Source organism: Entamoeba invadens (assembly GCF_000330505.1).
Source record: "Entamoeba invadens IP1 unplaced genomic scaffold scaff_1105074724629, whole genome shotgun sequence".
NCBI classification, from domain to species: Eukaryota; Evosea; order Mastigamoebida; family Endamoebidae; genus Entamoeba; species Entamoeba invadens.
The window spans coordinates 1,134,382-1,147,599 of NW_004440426.1; the positions used below are offsets into that span (position 1 = coordinate 1,134,382).

Consider the following 13,218-nt stretch of genomic DNA (forward strand, 5'->3'; position numbering starts at 1 on the left):
TTTGAGTATAAAAAACATCAAAAAAGGGAAATCCATGTCGAAAGGGGATAGACAAAGACCAAACATTCTTGTCACTGGAACACCGGGGACGGGGAAGTCGTTGGTTTGTCAGATGGTAACCGAAAAGGTGAATATTAATTATGTGAATGTGGGTGATGTAGTTACACAAAATGGTTTTTATGAATCACGTGACGAAGAAATGGACACACTAGTCATCGACGAAGACAAAGTTTGTATTTTCTTTGTTGCGATTTTCTGTAACTCTGTGAAAAAGAATAACATAAAGGTGTTGGACTACTTGGAAGACGTTCAAAAAAAAGAAGGGTTTTTGTTGGAGTATCACTCTTCACAACTCTTTCCCGAACGGTGGTTTGACTTGGTTGTTGTGTTGCGCACAGACAACACAGTTCTATATGATCGTCTTCTTCAAAAGTTTGTGTTATTAAGTTATTATCACTTTCATATAATTTAAATTACAAAACCGAAAAGTGAATGAGAAAATGAGGGTAAGGGGGTATAAAGAGAACAAAGTGACAAACAACCTTGACTGTGAAATTTTCCAAGTGTGTCTTGACGAAGCAATGGAAAACTATCAGCACAAATTGGTCTGGGAAGTCCACAATGAAACACCAGAACAACTCGAGGAAGCAGTTGATGCCATAGCAAAGTACATCACATTGTGGCCAAAGTCATTTGGTCTTTCATTTGATCAATTAAAAGCTTCAAATTGATTTAAAAAGTGTTTTCTTTCAATTATAAAAGAGTAAATTTACATTTTTTGATTAATTGCATCAACTCTAATAATCATTTTAAAGTTTTTTCATTAATTTGTTTTTTACTAATGAAAATATATATGTACAAAATATATATAATAAAGTGACTTCCCAAGCTGTGCAAGTTAAGGTATAGTTCATTTATAATTTTTTTTATTAAAAAAATAGAATCATTAATTTTTTGAAGTTTTGAAAAAAAAAGATTATTTTTAGTTTAATTATTAATTATAATTTCGAAGTTATTACTAAACTATACTTTAACTTGCACACCTTGTGACGTTGCAATTTTTGACTTTCACACTTCGAATACAATAAATTAAGCAACAATTTCGGGAAAACGACCCAATGGAAATTATCGAAGGACCAGTTCTAGACAACAGTGCACATCGATTTGTAACAATGAACTGCACCTATTAAACAGACTATTTGTTATTGTTTGCTATAAAATGGCACAGAGAAAAACATAATGTTTATCATACTTCTTCTTGTCGCTTTGAATTACGCTAACACAAGAGACACCGACATTTATTCACGTTCTTGAAACAAAACAGTTTTTACATTAAACACATAGACAAACCATAACCCAATTTTTATAATTTAATTTGCTTTTTGTAGTTTATTAATTCAAGCACCGAAGAATTGTGTGTTTTTTGAAACAATTTGGAAACGAATAACATTTTTAATAAAATGTTTTTCAACTGAAATTTAGTCTTGCACGCCCTTTCCCTGTAAAAAAGACTAAAAATTTTAACTTGCACACCTTGGGGAAGTCACTTTACTTTTTGATGTTTATTTTCTAAACAGTGTGTTTTTATACACAAAATAAACTTCTAATAAACAGGAAAAGTTATTTATAAACTCGAGATTTCCTGATTTTTATACCACTTAATTTTTGTTCAAGGTAATTTGAAGTCAATATAATTATATAAAATAAAATTGTAATAGTTCTAAATGGTTTCCCGATGTTTTGTACATAAGTGCCGTATTGTTTTTTTTTATTTGGAAATTTAAATATTTTTTTAATGAAAAACAAACAAACAGTAATCTGTTGTTTTTCTTTGACTGTAAAAATCAAAATTATAATTTGAGAATTTTATGTAAAAAAAACAATAACAAAATAAATAATTTAATATTTAATACATACATTAACTAACTATAATATATTATCATTATAATTAATTTTATTATTTAAATATAGTTTAATAGAATGATATAATCTTTAAAAAGAATTATCTTTTTAATATTTTTTTTGTTTGTTATGATATAACTAATTAATAATTAAAAAAATATGTTGGTCATTATTTCACAGTTTATAAAGTTCATGTTTTTGGTATTTGTTTATAAATCGGTCTTTTTGACGTATTTATCGGGATTATTTGTTACCAAATTACCGTTTCTATTTTAGACATTTATAATTTTATGAAGAAAAGATTGTTTTAATTAACGATAAATAGTTTGTATTATTTTAATTAATTAACGAGTTGTTTTTATAATAAAAATATGGTTTTTAATAAATAAAAATAATAATGATATTTGTTGTTAATTTTGGTTTTCGTTGAATTAAAAATGATGTTAAATAATAAGAATAGGGGTTCTAATAAATAATTGGGGCGAGTATCCCGAAAAACATAACAAATGAAACCTATTATTCCATTGATTTACTGCAACACGAAATTGATAAGAATAAAGCAATCTTCACCCATGTTAACACAAATTTGGAAACAATTTTTTGAACTAAGTATAAGCGTCGAAACAAGCGGGAGTAACATAATTGTAAAGCCAAAATAACCTAAAAATGCGTTGAAAACAGAACTTAGAAAAACATGACCTGAAAAAACCAAAAAAGTCAAAAAGGTGGTGTTTTGAAAAGTTTTATAGTAACAAAGAATTAAAAAAGAAACCAGAAAAACTCTTCAGAAAAACGACAAAAATCAAAAAACAAAAAATAAGATAAGAAAGTTTCCAAAAGGGGGCAAAAAGGTGAGGGTTAGGCAAAATGTTTTTTGATGTTTAAGAAAAGAGAAAAAAACAATAAAAGTGTGGGGTTTGAACAAGAAAAGAGGAAAATAGAACCGAATTGCCTTTGCGGACAAAAATACGACCGAACTGAACAAAAAAGAACTGAAAATCGAAAAAAAGGAAGAATGGAAGAAACAAAAGCAAAAAAGGAGAAGCGCGAGAAGACAGACGACGCAAAGAGGAGAGCCGTCGACTGGCTCGGAGACAGGCTAATGGAAAAGATCGACAGAGATCACTATATCTGCATTATATGCTTTAAAAGAATGTCGCGTGGGTATGCGTGCTACCACTGCATCGAAGAGCACCAGAATATCACCGACGATATGAAGCCACTAATCGTGAAACTCTACATGAACGGAAAAAGAGTAAAACTCGAGTTTTCCGAAACACACGAAGACTCACCATCTGCCGATACCCAACAAGATACCCCAGGCGGCGAGAAGCATAAAAGAGGAAGAATGTCAGAAGATCTCAAACAGCGCCTCCAAAAGCTTGAAAACGAAGGGAAGGCGAAATGGGAGACTAAACCAAAAAAAGAAGTCGAGAAGTTAAGGACAGTCGAAGGTAAACGAATTACAACAGAGATATCAAAAATCATGGCCGCAAATGGTATACCTTTTGCAAAGAGTGAGGCTATATGGAAAATTGTGACAGAAGTCATCGACTGTACAAAAGAACTCGGACCACCCGTTATCGACAAAATTAGATTCAGCGCAAGAACACTGAAAAGAAGGTACGAAGAGATGAACGCAAAACAACTCCAGCCAAACAACACAAACACTCTCCAACAACAAACTCAACAAATGCAACAACACCAACAATCTACTCCACCAAGACCAATTCAAGACCATACAGCCTTCCCTATGCAGTTCGACAACCCAACACCCTTCAACCCAAGAGTGATGGACAGAGCACAGGAATCGACGCCACAAAGTTTCGAACATTAATTTCTTTATATGTTTCAGTGTTGATTTGTGTTCTTTCTATTTCTAACAAGATTTAATTACTTGTTTAGTTAGTTTTGAAGCGATTTTGATTTTTAATTTTTTCGTAATTTTAAATATAAATTAATTCTTAATAATAAAAGGTTAAATATACTAAACATACCATAAACTTGCAATAGTATTAATATTAATATAATATAATATTTGTTCAACATCACCCATAAAAATGTATAGTTATATTATATATATACATTTCTAAATATTTTAACTATGCTATATATATAGTATAAACAAACTAAATTCATTAACTAAAAGAATTTTTTATATTTTTAAAATTATATTCATTTAACTATTAAAAATTTTTTTCTATTTCTATTCATATAACTATTACAAATGAGAGAAAAATTAGGTGACAAAAATTAATTGGGCGACAGAAAAAATAGGGATTAAACGATGTAAAAAACTGGGATTTGTTTTTTTTTTATTTATTTTTTTTCACAAAATAACAATTTCACAAAAGACCTATTAAATTACTTAAAATTAATCTGTCACCCAATTAATTCTTGTCACCCATTAATTATTCTATCTCTATAATTTTGTGATTATTTCAATTAGATTTTACACTATAAAACCAAGTTTTTACATAATTATTTTATCAGAGCATCATTTTTGAATCAAACAATTTAAAACTTCTGAAAAAGTTTTTGAATCTGATATCAATATTTTCTAATAATTGATTGAAATATAATATATATATTTTATGATAAAATATAATAAAATTAATCAGACCATTTTTATTTTTTAAATACTTTTCCAAAAAGAAAAGTAATTTCAAAAAGTAAAATAAAGTGGTTGACCTTATATTCAAATGGCAAGAAAATAAAAATGAAACTTGCATAAATAATAATAGTGGTATAAACAACGAAAAGAAAATACATGGACGATCTTTTTCTACCAGAAAAGTATGTGTCTGTATTTATTCTTTGAATTCTTTATAAGAGAATAAACTTTTTCAAATAAGATGGGACTATTGGATGTTATAAAAAAACAGTGGAAGTACTTCACGTTTACAGCAATACAAAGCGGGTACAACTTCGGGTTGACTTGTATAGGCGTGTTGATCAGTCCTTATATGTACCAAAGAACTGGAATGAGTTTATCACTAATTGCAATGGTTTTTGGAGGACTTATCCCTATTGTGCACATTGTTGTACAACCAGTTGTTGGTGTACTGTCCGATATTTTTCCTGTTAAAAAAATACGAAGACGATTCTTTATTTTTGTTGGGATTCTGGTTGCAGTTTTGACTTTACCAGTAATCCCATTTTCCGATTACATTGGTATCGCATGTGGTGATAATGAAAGTGGGCTAGAAGACTCTATAAACTCTTCAAGCAACGGAAGCATGAAAATTTCCATTTCAATTGGTGTTGTTTTTTCTTTGTTTTCAAGTGGGTCGCTTGTACTCATGCAAATGCCGAGTCGTGCGCTGATTGCGGACAATATCAAAAAAGACGAACAACGATCAGCCAACTTCTTTGCAGCTTTGTTGGGTGGATTTTCTGTGTTGGTGTTTTACACTTTGGCCGCCACTTGTGCACAGATGAAGTATTATTACGAGCTTATGTTTGTGTCTGCTGGGGTGTTTATTCTTATCACTGGTGTATTTACTATATTATTTTCAAAAGAAAATGAAAAACAAATATCGGTGAATGAAAACACACCACTCCAAGACATGAAAAATGAGTCGAAAGAAGAAAAAGCGCCACTATCCTTAGAGATAGTAGATCCACAACAAGAGACCATGACACCGCCATCACCAAATAACCGAAGCAAATTTCAAATTGTAGGGAAATCACTTCTTTTGTTCATCAAGGGATTTGGATGGAAATTGATGGGACTTGTCTTTCTCCAGACTACAGCAACATGCTCTGTGTTGGTAATAGGAAGTTCTGTAGCTAATTACTATGCAATTAACATGTTTCATGCCGAGACGACAGACCCTTTATACAACTATGGCATTTCGATGTCGATGGTTGCTATGTTACTTCAATCTGTGGTCCAATGCATTTCATCACTCTTATCTCCACTTTACGCCAAACACGAAAACATCTTGTTTTTTGGCACAGCTTTTGTATGTGCTTTGTGTCACAGTGGGATGATAGCGGTAGACTACTTATCAACGTATTATGATGAGCCACCAATTTGGCTTTTGATAGCAAGTTTTGTATTGATTGGGATGGTTGGTACACTCGGTGCTGTTATCCAGTCGGTGCCATACATCATAATCAACAAGATCTCATCGCCGAAAAGATTTGCGATCGATTTGTCGTTCATTGGTGTTGTAATTAGTGTTGCCTTTGTGCTTTTAAGCTACTTTGTGTCACTCCTCCTTTCATTTGGGATATCTTTGGTGTGCGTATTTTATATTGGCGCTGTTCTTGCTATCCTCTGCACTATTGGGTGCGGTTGCCTTCTTCCCGTCCTCAATGCACCAACAAAGATAATTCTATCGGCACCAACTGAACATAGCCTTTGATGTCAAACTTTCAACGTCTGATCATTGGTTCTTGTTATAGTATATTTATTATATCATTTACTATTTGTATGTTTGAAAATATTGAGAATTCATTGGTTGAAGTAATTTGGAAAGTTCATGTGAATAAGTAAACTCATGACATTGGTTTTTGAAATTATTAAATTAGAGTAAAAAATAGATAGTTTTTTTCTTTTCCCGAAATACTGCTTCAAATCAAAGAATATTTTTTTCATTTTAGGTAAAGATTCTCACCTTCCAGATCTTTAATAGATCACGATCTTCAGAACCATAAAAACCTAAAATTTCTCGAGGAGATTACAAGTTGAACAGTTGTGAAAAAAATGTCGAGAAATAAAGCACAAAATGTCTAATATACTGATAGTTTTTTGTTGGGTTGGTCATTTCCCGCATTTTTTAAAGTTTTTTGCCATTTGGTATGTTTTGTTTAAAAGAAAATCCAAAACTCACTATAAATAAAAAGAGTAATATCCCGATAAATAGGAGTTGTTACACGTAAGTTATCAAAATAAAAAGGAGAAGAAATTCCGAAAATAGTGAGCAAATTTGATGAAAAGCACTTTGTTTCCCGAAAACCTCGTATCGCCTCGTTTCCACCAAAAAGACTTTGAAATTCAATACAACCATTTTTACTGGAAGTTTTGGAATAATACTTTTTAATTAAAAAACAATTATAGTCATCCTTCGAACGATGGTTTTTCGATGGTAAAAGAACCATCAAAGCGATGACTTTTGCAGGTTTGTCTTTCTTTCTTTTTTTTTCCCACCAAAAACCCCCGAATGACCAAAAATGCTTATTTACTTCAGTAAAAAAACTCAAATTTCAAAGAAAGTTCAGTATATGCAGAGCCGTTGCAATACTCTTAGCACACTGCTAGAGAAAGCTACAAACGACTTTAACACATCCCCTAACTATATTCTCTTCTCAAAACTTGCTCACTTTGCTCGAGGCAATTTGGTTACACGGCAACATTTGGCTCAACTCATCTCTACCAAGCTTAAAGCTCATCTGTATCGCTTTGTGTCCTCTCTCGAAGTCTTTTACACACTTTGTCTTGTCGAATATTTGGTGGTCAACGTCAACCATTTTGAGGCACACGTCATCGACCCATCTTTTGTCTGCTCGATCGAAAAGATTGCGCAGCTCGACGTTTGTTGATCTTACCATCACTGCTGGAAAGTTCGTCATAATTTTGTTCTCAATTTTATGATTAACGAGCTCTTTTGTCGCACCAAACACATATTGACTTTTAGAAACTTGTTGGGTTCTTTAAGCAAAAGGCCACAATGGTTCAACTCAAAGCAATGAATTTCATTCAACTGATGCAGATGTACCCAACTAACGACAGCTACTCAAGGCTCTTTGAAACATACACTAAGATGGGTGTTGTCTTTCCACAACTCCAAATACCAGCATACCCCGAGATCACTTACAAGAGCGAAAGTCTAAGGAATTCTATTACCATGTCTCCTTTACAAGACACTCCATTCGTTTTGGACGACAACTCACCTCTCCTTCTCCCTTCAATGGCTCTCTTACCAAAACCCCCTCTACTGAGGAACAAAAATTTGGACTTTTCTAAACTTCCAGAAAGTACTCAGAAGGTACTCGAGAAAATCTCCGAGTTCAGAGAAATTTCGAAAGAGCCACTCAAGAAAAGCAACTTGGTCAGAAACGGGGTACTACAGTTGGGAAGACAACTTAAAAGCACTGAGGCGTTTTTCAACACGGCTTTTTCCTTACAAAATGAATTCAAAAAAGAGACTTTATGTCTTGTATGGGAAGATGAGGAAGAAGAAACTAGTGTCGCAATTAAAGAGGAAGGCCGCAAGATTGGACATATCGTTGGAGTGTTAAGGAACGAGGTCACACATATGAAGCGCGTTTGCGACGAAATCGAGAACTTTGGTTCAGTGAAATTAATCGACGAGGCATCGAGGGGAGTCGACTCACTGTTAATTGACGAGAAGAATCCAAGCGAAGGGAAAGACACTGAGAGAATAGCAGAGTTAATAGGTGGGATAAAAGCCACAAATTTGAGTCGCGATAACAGTGCGACAGACAGTTTCACAGAAACAGCGACGGAGAGCATTTCAAAGTCGACAACACCGTCGAGCTCTAAAATGTCTTTCAAAAACAAAATTGACAAAGGCGAAGACGTCGAAATCAAAACGTTCAAAAAAAACTTATCGTTCAAAGGAGGGTTTGGGTTACTTAAGTACGGCCCGAGCGTGGACACAAGTCGTTTGTATAATGCTTATCTCTAAGGGTTGACGATTTTTAACTTCAACGTGTTTTTAGATTTTGTGTTTGGGACAACTTCAATTTTTTAAAACTTTTTTTGTCTAATTGATATTTGATTTTGAACTCATGTCAAATCACTGATTTTATTAAATTAATTAAACTACAGTCTGTCTTTTAACGTTATCTGGTGCCTTTTGGACCATAAAAAATGGAATAATTCGGGGAGCAGTCCCAAAAATCCATCCCAATTGTTTCGGGTTTTTTCACGTTTTACCTAATGCCCGATGTTTAGACAAAAATGAAGCTATTATTTGTCCACCAGATAACGTTAAAAGACTGACTCTAATAAAAATTTAAAAATAGTTGATTTTTTACTATAATTATATAGTTTCATTTGATTAGCTTTTTATTAATATGTACTAATTTGCGTTTTTAAGAATATATTTATTTAAAATTGGTTTAATAATAAAAACATATAATAAAATAATACTATATATACAATATATAGTATTATTTTATTAAATACTCAAAACTAAAGATTCAAACTGTATTTTATAATGAACTTATTTCAAGAGATTAAAAAAATATAGTTAATTAGTTGAAACTTTTTTTAAGCCAATTGAAACATGTTATTTGTTTGAAAACTGAACAACACAAAGATGTTGAATAGGGAAAAAAATGGGAAAAAGTGAAATCTTCATAACAAAAATAGAAAGTGGAAAAAAAACAAAAATCAAATAATAGAAACAGAGAAATGAACGAGGTGTGTGTAACAATAAACTCGGTAGAGTATGGATCAACGCCAATAACAATTCAAAAACATGTCAAGCTGGAAGAGCTTAAGACGGTAATTGGGAAAGCGATAACTGACCTTGGAAAGACGGTTTGTTAATATAAGGCCGAATTATAATTACTGGTAAACATACTAACGCAAAGGGCTACTCCGTTTTCCAAGGCGGGAAGGCTATTGAGAACGATGTCGAGCTCCAAGACCATGAGGAGTTGGTTATGGTCATCCGCACATCCCAAAAAAATGCGAAAGCGGAACTGTTTGAACCAACCACAATGGGGCTAAAGGAGTTTAAACGCGACGAGGAACCGTTATCGCCGGAGGAGTTGAACAGAGTGTTAAACGGGCTTACACAACCACAAATGAACGAAATAGCAGTATTAACAGAAATTGGGTTTGACCAAGAAACGTCATTTGTAGCATATTGTATGTGTTCTGGCAACAAAGAGTCTGCAGTTGATTTGTTGTTATCAGGGAACATACGAGTTGACATGAGAATAGTCACCGAATTTGTGTGTAGAAAATACCCCGATGCGGTCAGAGCTGTAAGACCGGCACTACTCACAAGACAACGAACATTCACTCGAAACGGAGATATGAACATGGACAACTTCCTGTTCAGAGCGTTATTGCAAGGAGAGCGTTTACAAGACTTGATTGGCGTTTGTTTATTATAAAGATAATTATAAACGTTGCAAATAACAAATAGAGAGCTGGTGGAGACTACGACGCGAACGAAGATGTGAGTTCTGGTGGAGAGGATAGCGAATAAATTACATGTGACTTTCTTTCCCTTTGTTTTTGTTACATTAGATATGGAATCAAAAAATGAACGAATCACAGATGAGCTGAGTTATTTATTTTTTCGACCATAGTATAGAAATCCGTTTGAAGAGCAGTGGGGTAGTCCTTGAATTGTATATTAAACACAGACAACGAAACATTTTTGATTGTATGGTTAGCAGTGTCGATGATATACAATAAACTCCACTCGAACGTAAAGGCGTCTGGTTTATAGCTAGTTTCCCCTTTTATGTGTTTAACTATAATTTCTTCTTTTTCCAATTTAACAGATATTCTCCACCCAGTGTGCCCGTCGTGATATGAGTGCTTTAATCTCAATGGTAATAAAAACTCCACAGCAGCTGCAAAAAGTGCTTGAGTGAATGTTTTCATAATACACAATGTAAGAGAATCCTCAGTGAAAACTTGTTGGAGAACTTTTGCAAAGAGTGTGCCACAGTCACCATTCCCGTTGTTTTTAACATATGTGAAGACGTCGTCGAAAGTTTGAACAAAATTACTCTGTTTGATCTCTCCTTCTGTGGCTAACGTGAGCAGAGAAACAACCTCTTTGGTTGTCTTCTCCATTGGGTATGTGTCGTTGTCGTGTGATGTGGATATCTCTGGGCCGTCCGCAACAACTCCATCGGCATTTGAAATAACCAATTTTGAGACAAGACGAGGAATATCTATTGCAACAGATGTTTTCGCCAAGGGGCGCGCGTGGAGTGTTTTGATACGTGCTACCATGTCCGAAAATGTCAATTCCTGTCGTTGGTACCTGTCGGGATCAATGCGAGTGTACCCAGTTGGTTTTGTTGTGTATGCACACAAAGAAATGATAAGAACAGTAATCACAATAGTGCCAGCGATGAATAACAAACTCATCAAAAGCATTGATTTTGAAGTTCCTTTTTATCGGTTTTCTTAATGGCTGGTTTGCAGCGCTTTTGGTTTTGTTTTTAACACTTTTGTAAAAATCTTATCCCAAGTTATAAGGTTTATTTATAACTTGGGCATTAAATCTAAATATACTATTAGTATTAATTAATTTATTGTTTTTAATAGTTTATTACATTTAAGTATGATTTATTAATTTTATAAACTATTAAAAAATTAATTGAAATTTTTTAATTTCTTTTTATACCAAATATAGAGTCAGTCTATTACAAAGTTTCAATCACTTATTTTTCGGTCGAGATTCATTTCTCATATAAGTTGGTATATTCGATGTGTACGTTAAACTTTTTGTTGATCAAATTGCATTCAATGCAAAAACAAATTGATTTCCTTATAAAACCACCAAAATTAATAATATAATTAAACAAAAACAGAAAACCATATTATTAATTAACCAACAAAAAGTAGTGTTGTGAATTAAAAAAAGAAGATGACTAAGTTGGAAAGAATGTACCAGATGAACGTCGTGCTGTATTTCCCAACGTACAGCGACGTCTCAACATTTGTTCGAATAAACAAAAAGTCGCTAGATGCAGTAAAGAGTCTAAAGATCAACCCTTGGTTTTCGTCACCATATTCTATCATGAAGTTCCACACCCACTTTACTCCAGAGACGATGAACTGTTGCTCTTTTCAGTTTGTCAACAAGGAATTGATGTCGCGGTGTGTTTTTCTGAGAAATTCTGCATTTCCCGTCTCGAATGACTCGTACCGTGACATAGCGCAATTTCTCTTTCCAAAAGTGACGACATTATCACTCCGAAAAGATAAAATTGATTTCTCGCGATTTGCGATTTTAAGTGCAAAGTTGTTTATTATGTTGGAGTCACTCAACGGGGACATCGTGCTTATTCTCGAGTTCTGTAGGTCTGCAACAGAAAATGGGAAATTTCCGATGCACCATTTTTTAAAAAAGATACACGTTGAGGTGGGAAATGATGGATTTCTATTTCCACACTCTACAATTCCCATTTTTAATGAAATGAGTAATTACCTTGACATGTGTAATATTGAAATTGTGCTCATCTCGTTTTATTCCGCTTTTTCAGAAAACACCATCGAAAAACTCCAAAAGCTTGGTGTTAAAAGTTTCTATAAAATACTAACGAAACAACAAATAAAAGACTGGGAGACATCTTATGTTTTGCCCTCACGGTTTGTTGCGATAGAGGGAAGTTTTGATAATAACAAATTTAATAGTTTGATTGAAAAGCGTTATGCGGAGGTGTGTGTTGTGAACATGGAGTACAACAGTGCGTTAAAAAGTGAAATAGAAAGAAACCTTGGGAGGATTATAACAGATGACAACCCAAAAACAGTCTGGTGGGAAATACCAGAGTACGTGAAAGAGCTCTTTTTACTCAAAATTAATCCTGTAGTGGTAGAAAAGGCTGTCAACATCATCCCACATTTTCCTGCCGACTGCCAATACTTGAAGGTTATCAAAGTCATTTCGTCGAGAAATGTTTGGATATCACAATTTTTACCTAATTTGGAAAAAGTGAATGTGATAGACTCCGAAAACGTTTCGTTGGGTACTAATGACGAGAGCGACTCGTTTGGCCTCCCCAATGTGATTAAAATACTTGTTGTAAGGTCACAACATGTTAATATTGCTACGAAAAGCCTGAAATTGCGAGAGGTGACAATGGAAGGTTCTGAAAGAACAAATTTCTTTGGTAATTTTGGAAGTGTGAAAGAACTTGATTTGGTCCGAGTCAACAACGCAATTTTTCCATATTTCTCATTTGAAAAGGTCAACACAAATATTCAGGCGTGCCAAGACTTGATGTTTACAGAGAATGGAATCAAAAAATCTCCACTTTTATTTATTAATTTAAATTATGACGCTTTTGATAAACTTGCGAAGAGCAGAATGACTCTTCCAAATGTGGTAATAAACAGAGTTGTCAATATGGACTACCTCAAGAGTTTGCAAAGTGTATTTCGTTTGTTTAATGGTTAGCCAGGTCTTAACAAAGAATAATATATAGAGATGCAGCGATTCTTTTTAAATGGAGAAAGGCTGTCGAAGAACGGCGACACACTGACAATGTACGATAATGGCGAAAGAAACGATGAAATTGACATTTTAGTATCAACAGGATTTTATATGAATGGAGAGACTGAGAAAGAGGTGGTGATCA

General features: G+C 33.6%; 7 protein-coding genes across 7 annotated transcripts; 6 read left to right on the forward strand and 1 right to left on the reverse strand.

The window, feature by feature from the left end:
- Positions 1–34: 34 nt before the first annotated feature.
- EIN_027040 (adenylate kinase isoenzyme, putative) lies at positions 35–731 on the forward strand (the record flags this gene model as incomplete). Its single annotated transcript, XM_004257538.1, has 3 exons — positions 35–229; positions 287–432; positions 512–731. 3 exons carry the CDS (start codon positions 35–37, stop codon positions 729–731), a joined length of 561 nt encoding a protein of 186 aa, XP_004257586.1.
- Positions 732–2,779: 2,048 nt separating this feature from the next.
- Positions 2,780–3,739, forward strand: EIN_027050 (hypothetical protein; the record flags this gene model as incomplete). Its single annotated transcript, XM_004257539.1, has 1 exon — positions 2,780–3,739. The coding sequence occupies one exon, from the start codon at positions 2,780–2,782 to the stop codon at positions 3,737–3,739; it is 960 nt and encodes a 319-aa protein (XP_004257587.1).
- Positions 3,740–4,757: 1,018 nt separating this feature from the next.
- On the forward strand, positions 4,758–6,275 carry EIN_027060 (hypothetical protein; the record flags this gene model as incomplete). The annotated part of the gene is made up of 1 exon (XM_004257540.1): positions 4,758–6,275. The coding sequence occupies one exon, from the start codon at positions 4,758–4,760 to the stop codon at positions 6,273–6,275; it is 1,518 nt and encodes a 505-aa protein (XP_004257588.1).
- Positions 6,276–7,134: 859 nt separating this feature from the next.
- EIN_027070 (hypothetical protein) lies at positions 7,135–8,561 on the forward strand (the record flags this gene model as incomplete). The annotated part of the gene is made up of 2 exons (XM_004257541.1): positions 7,135–7,443; positions 7,548–8,561. 2 exons carry the CDS (start codon positions 7,135–7,137, stop codon positions 8,559–8,561), a joined length of 1,323 nt encoding a protein of 440 aa, XP_004257589.1.
- Positions 8,562–9,292: 731 nt separating this feature from the next.
- EIN_027080 (hypothetical protein) lies at positions 9,293–10,100 on the forward strand (the record flags this gene model as incomplete). Its single annotated transcript, XM_004257542.1, has 3 exons — positions 9,293–9,421; positions 9,475–9,990; positions 10,038–10,100. 3 exons carry the CDS (start codon positions 9,293–9,295, stop codon positions 10,098–10,100), a joined length of 708 nt encoding a protein of 235 aa, XP_004257590.1.
- Positions 10,101–10,165: 65 nt separating this feature from the next.
- Positions 10,166–11,008, reverse strand: EIN_027090 (hypothetical protein; the record flags this gene model as incomplete). Its single annotated transcript, XM_004257543.1, has 1 exon — positions 10,166–11,008. One exon carries the CDS (start codon positions 11,006–11,008, stop codon positions 10,166–10,168), a length of 843 nt encoding a protein of 280 aa, XP_004257591.1.
- A 493-nt stretch (positions 11,009–11,501) lies between these two features.
- EIN_027100 (hypothetical protein) lies at positions 11,502–13,218 on the forward strand (the record flags this gene model as incomplete). The annotated part of the gene is made up of 2 exons (XM_004257544.1): positions 11,502–13,020; positions 13,066–13,218. Coding segments are annotated over 2 exons (1,672 nt in total), but the record flags the coding sequence as incomplete, so codon positions are not given.